The sequence below is a fragment of the Gekko japonicus genome, unplaced genomic scaffold (assembly GCF_001447785.1).
Source record: "Gekko japonicus isolate JY-2015 unplaced genomic scaffold, Gekko_japonicus_V1.1 scaffold3464, whole genome shotgun sequence".
Taxonomy (NCBI): domain Eukaryota; kingdom Metazoa; phylum Chordata; class Lepidosauria; order Squamata; family Gekkonidae; genus Gekko; species Gekko japonicus.
In genome coordinates, this window is record NW_015176081.1 from 1,548 (window position 1) to 5,610 (window position 4,063).

Genomic DNA, 4,063 nt, shown 5'->3' on the forward strand with positions numbered 1-4,063 from the left:
AGCGCCCCCCAATGTCCAGGCGTAATGAGTTCCTCACTCCAGCAGTTATGGCATCGTAGAGACATCTCAAATTAATGCACACCAGCGACACTAAAGCACGCACACCAAAGCACACTGAATGAACCTGCACAGAATGCTGGGTAGCAAGGTAGATAATCTGGGGGGAGGGGCCTAAGATGGCTGCCAAAAGGGCTCTAATGTCTTTCAAGTACGCCTTATGCTGCTGGGGCTGCTTGCCCCCCACCTTTCCGTGCCTTTTACGAGTGCACAGCACAGAGGGTTATCGGGAGGTTTCTTTAGCAAGGGACCTCCGAGCAACCGATTTATTGCCCCACAGTGCCTGAAGTGCTGGCTGGAGGAAGCAAAGAGGGGGGGGAGGGGGGGCGCACTGCCACCACACCAGCACACTGAAACAGTAAAGGTAAAGGTTCCCCTTGCGCGAAAGCCAGTCGAATCCGACTCTAGGGATGTGGTGCTCATCTCCGTTTCCAAGCCGAAGAGCCATCGCTGTCCGAAGACTTCTCCGTGGTCATGTGGCCGGCATGACTAGACGCCGAGGCGCACGGAACGCTGTTACCTTCCCACCGAAGCGGTACCTATTTATCTACTTGCAGTTTCTTGCTTTCGAACTGCTAGGTTGGCAGGAGCTGGGGCCAGAGACGGGAGCTCACTCCGTCTTGCGGCACACTCGGGTCTCAAACTGCTGAACTACCGACCTTCTGCTCTGCAGTTCAGCATCTTAACCATTTGAGCCACCGCGGCCCCATCAGCACACTGAAATAACTTCCGATAAAAACTGGGAATGGCACCGTGAGACACTCTAGAATTTGCAACAAACTCTATGGATTTTTGCAAATCCCAGAGTGTCCCATGATGGCATTTCCATCCGGAAGTGACATCAGTGTGCCGCTGGCCCACAAATGCTCCCAGGGGTTGCTGACCACAGCCCGGCAACTCTAATCGGGAGGCAGACAAGTAACCGGTGAAGCTCGCCTAAGGCTACCTCGGGGTCTCCTGCACCCCTGGGAGGGGGGGGAAGGGCCACGCTGCGGATTACCTCTCGATGCTCTCCTCCAGCTCCTTCACCTTCAAGTCGTCCTGCTCCATCTGCATCTTCAAGGCTTCTCCTTCCTCGGCCGTGGATGAAGGAGCTCCCTCGAGCAGCCATCTCTCCCGCAGGGTTTTCGACTGGGAGGGAGAGAAGCCCAAAGTGTGCGTATGGGGAGAATCCAAGTGCTTTTTCCTTCATGCAAGCCAGGCCTGGATCCAGTCCCGGCTACGAGCTTCGATGGACCCTGGAGCACAAGACGTCCATGACAGTTCCCTGTTTTCGCCCTCCCCCCGCCCCCAGGTTGTGGCCATTATGGATCCAACCCCATCCACAGAGCTATGCTGGCGGGACTGGATTGCAACGTCCTCATGTTCTTTGGAGGCTGACTGATGCTGGGGGGGGGGGGCTACAGGGGTTACGAAAGCAGGGCCTCTTGGCTGACCATGAAGGGCATGTGGCGTAGGAGGAGGCAGAAGAAGAGGAGGAATAGGAGGACGAAGAAGAAGAGGAGGCAGTAGAAGAAGAAGAGGAGGAGGAGGAGGAGGTGGAAGAAGAACAAGAAGAAGAGGAGGTGGCGGAAGAGGAGGAGACGGAAGAAGAAGAAGAGGAGGAGGTGGAAGAAGAGGAGGAATAGGAGGACGAAGAAGAAGAGAGGGCAGTGGAAGAAGAAGAAGAGGAGGTGGAAGAAGAACAAGAAGAGGAGGAGGAGGCGGAAGAGGAGGAGACGGAAGAAGAAGAAGAGGAGGAGGTGGAAGAAGAAAAAGAGAAGGAGGAGGAGGCGGAAGAAGAAGAAGAGGAGGAGGAGGAGGAAGAAGAAGAGGAGGAGGAAGAAGAAGAAGAGGAGGAGGAGGAAGAAGAAGAGGAGGAGGAAGAAGAAGAAGAGGAGGAGGATTCAAAGTGGATCATTGGAAGGATACAGGAAAGCACATCTGATGATGATGATGAAGAAGAAGAAGAGGTGAAGAGAAGGAGATGGGAATTATACCCCGGCCTTCACTACCCAAAGGAATCTCATAGTGGCTTACAATCTCCTTTCCCTTCCACTCCCCACAACAGACACCCTGTGAGGTAGGTGGGGCTGAGAGAGAGCTCTTTCGAGAACTGCCCTTGAGAGAACAGCTCTGAGAGACCCGTGACTGACCCAAGGTCACCCAGCTGGCTGCATGTGGAGGAGTGGAGAATCAAACCCAGTTCTCCAGATTACAGTCTGCCGCTCTTCACCACTACACCAAACTGGAGAGGGCTGCCAGCTCTGAGTTAGGAAATTCCTGGGGATTGCAGGGGCGGAACCTGGGGAGGGAAGGGGGAGAGGTATAACGCCATCGCCTCCCCCCTCCAATGCTGCCATTCTCTCCAGGGAAGCTGAAGTCTGGAGATCAGTTGTGATTCTGGGAGATCTCCAGCTCTCACCTGGAGGATGGCATCCCTACGCGGAGGAGTCAACCGAGAGCATTGCCAACAGGCCTGAATATAAGTGTCCTGTCCCTTTAACAGAGGCTCCATGAAGATGAAGCTTTTCAGTGCATGGAGCTAAAGGACATCACCTGGTCAATAACATCCTTTCCCCCTTTGCTCGAAAGCCAGTCGAATCCGACTCTAGGGGGCAGTGCTCATCTCCGTTTCCAAGCCGAAGAGCCAGCGCTGTCCGAAGACATCTCTGTGGTCATGTGGCCGGCATGACTAAATGCTAAGGCACACAGAAGGCTGTTACCTTCTCACTGAAGCGGGACCTATTCATCTATTGCGATTTCTTGCTTTCGAACTGCTAGGTTAGCAGGAGCTGGGCCCAGAGACAGGAGCTCACTCCGTCACGCGGTCTCAGTTAAAGGGCAAGGCATTTTTTGTCCCCAGGCCTTTGGTAACCTGAGCAGCAAAGGTGATGCTCGGGGGGGGGGGCTGCTTCCTCTGCTGCCCTCTCTCTTTGGGAGACTGACCCACATCTTGGGTCGGGGGGCGGCGGCCTCTGCCAGGCAGCCGGTGAAATCGGTGGCCTGCTCCTGCAGACCCCTGACTCTGGCCCTGTGTAGCCTCACAGTAGCACACTGCACAGGGCGAGCTTGAAGACACCACGCTCGGTGCTCCTTGCTGCAAGAATGGAGAGACACGCTCCGCTCCGTAGGCGTCGCTTACAACTGCTGGCTTTCAAAAAAAGAGAGCAGATCCTAAAAATACACCGCGAACAGCTTGCACCGCTGACGCCTCGTTCCGTGTCACGTCCGGGGTTTTCTTCAAAGTTAGCGCCACGAGAAAAGAGTGCTAACAATCCGTGTCACTTCTGTTTCCAAGGGCGACTCTTTGGAGGTTCTTCTCCTTCTGCCCCTCTTCTGTGGTCCAAGGGCGATCCCCCCCCACCCTCCCAGGGGGGCGTCCCGCATTCCACCTGGCGGAGGGACCCCTCCTTCTGCTTACCTTGAGGTGCTGCAGTTGGCGCCGGTCATCTTCCAACTGCCGCCGCTTATTTTCAATCTCTGTTTGGCGCTTCCTCTTTTCCTAAATCACCGGAGATAAAAAGGGCGGCGAGGGGGGATGAGAAAAAAGGCAGGAAAATAAAAACAAGCCAGTACAAAGCAAGGGCCCGAAAAGCGACAGGGGCTGTATGAATACAGAGCAGCCATCTTGACTCCCCGTTGGGATTGAATAAGGGAGAAAAACCTACCCAACCAGTGTTCCCTCTAAGCTGAGTTGGTGTGAGCTAGCTCACAGTTTTTTTAGCCTCCAGCTCACATATTTTTGTCTTGGCTTGGGAAGGAGGGCTCCAGAGCGATCCAATTGCAGTAGCCAAATCACTCGCTCACAACTCTAACGCCAGGAGCTCACAAAGTAGAATTTGTGCTCACAAGACTCCACAGCTTAGAGGGAGCATTGCACCCAACCATTATTTACTTATTTATTTCAATTTCTAGCCTTCCCTCCCTGAACAGCATAGTCTGTTTTTAAAAATCTAGAAGAGAAGAAGAGAAGAGATTGGATTTATACCCCGCCCTTCACTACCCAAAGGTGTCTCAGAGCGGC

The 4,063-nt window shown here is 54.1% G+C and overlaps 1 protein-coding gene across 1 annotated transcript in view; it reads right to left on the bottom strand.

The window, feature by feature from the left end:
- Positions 1-1,057: 1,057 nt before the first annotated feature.
- The window catches only part of LOC107123475, a gene marked incomplete at its 3' end in the record, with an annotated part of 50,425 nt that continues 47,419 nt past the window's right edge, over positions 1,058-4,063 (bottom strand). Inside the window, exons 4-5 of the mRNA XM_015426730.1 lie at positions 3,461-3,541; positions 1,058-1,188 (exon numbers count right to left, since the gene is read on the bottom strand). Of these exons, the coding sequence (XP_015282216.1) occupies positions 1,058-1,188; positions 3,461-3,541 (212 nt within the window). The remainder of the gene's footprint in view (positions 1,189-3,460; positions 3,542-4,063) is intronic.